At 59.1% G+C, this 940-nt stretch overlaps 1 protein-coding gene across 1 annotated transcript; it reads right to left on the bottom strand.

The window, feature by feature from the left end:
• Positions 1-73: 73 nt before the first annotated feature.
• LOC144219042 (butyrophilin subfamily 1 member A1-like) lies at positions 74-762 on the bottom strand (the record flags this gene model as incomplete). Its single annotated transcript, XM_077749028.1, has 1 exon — positions 74-762. A coding segment is annotated over one exon (689 nt), but the record flags the coding sequence as incomplete, so codon positions are not given.
• Positions 763-940: the final 178 nt, after the last annotated feature.

The raw sequence follows: 940 nt of genomic DNA, 5'->3' as shown, positions 1-940 counted from the left end.
TCGGACGCTTAACCGACTAAGCCACCCAGGCGCCCCGAGAAAGGTGCACCCTTGTATGTGGTCTAGCTGGGATCTAGAATGGATGAATGGATACGTGTCCCCCAAATCTGTGACCCACTGGAACAGAGAGATCATGGGTCTTGCTGGTCTCCCTGTTCTGTCCCCCACCCTGAGGCGACCCCAAGGACTCTGTGGGCTGGCTTTCTGAGCAGATGGTCAGGGGACTGGGGTCGTGTGTCCAGAGGCAGAAGAATGGCCTCAAGGGTGCTGAGAAGGAGAGTCCAGAGAACGCGTAGATGAGGGATCCATTGTCTACGCTGTAGAAGGAGATACTGCCTGCATCACAGTCCAGGAAAATGCCCACCCGCTGCAGGGGCTCCGAAGGATGCAGGCGAACCCTCGGGAAGGCAAGCGCCCAGAATGCCTTCCTATATAGCTCCAGGGCCCAGAGCCCATGCTGGGGTGCCTTGGGGATCCTTCCCTTCCGATCCAAGCTCTCCAGACACACGCCCAAGTTCCAGGCCTTCCTGCGTCCCACCTGGATCTCCCAGTAATACCTCCCAGCCGAGAACTGCTCCCGGCCCAGCACACAGGGGTCCAGGCTGAATCTGCCGGGGGTGTCGAGCTGCTCCTGTTCAAAGAGCAGTCGCCTCACAGTCTTCCTGTCCTCAGAAAGAACAAGCTTGGGGCTTGCAGTGTCTGGGTCCAGGGATGGGCTCACTGCGGGGAAGAGGAGAGGATTGGGTTTGGGGGTGGGGGTCCCTTACCTGCACTCCTGCATGAAGGTGGACCCACAGCCTTCCTGGGAGTCCCTGTGTGTTCCCGTTCTCTGTTGAGGATCCTGTGCAAACTGACCATCCCAGAGCAGCTGAGGGAGCTCCAGGGGGAATCAAGGAGAGTCAGGGGGAATTCCTATGAAGGGGCAGGCTGGCACATGGGG

This window comes from Crocuta crocuta, unplaced genomic scaffold (genome assembly GCF_008692635.1).
Source record: "Crocuta crocuta isolate KB4526 unplaced genomic scaffold, BGI_CrCroc_1.0 C28239602, whole genome shotgun sequence".
Taxonomy (NCBI): domain Eukaryota; kingdom Metazoa; phylum Chordata; class Mammalia; order Carnivora; family Hyaenidae; genus Crocuta; species Crocuta crocuta.
The sequence above is the reverse complement of the archived record's forward strand: the minus strand, read 5'-3'. Positions and strand labels throughout refer to the sequence as shown.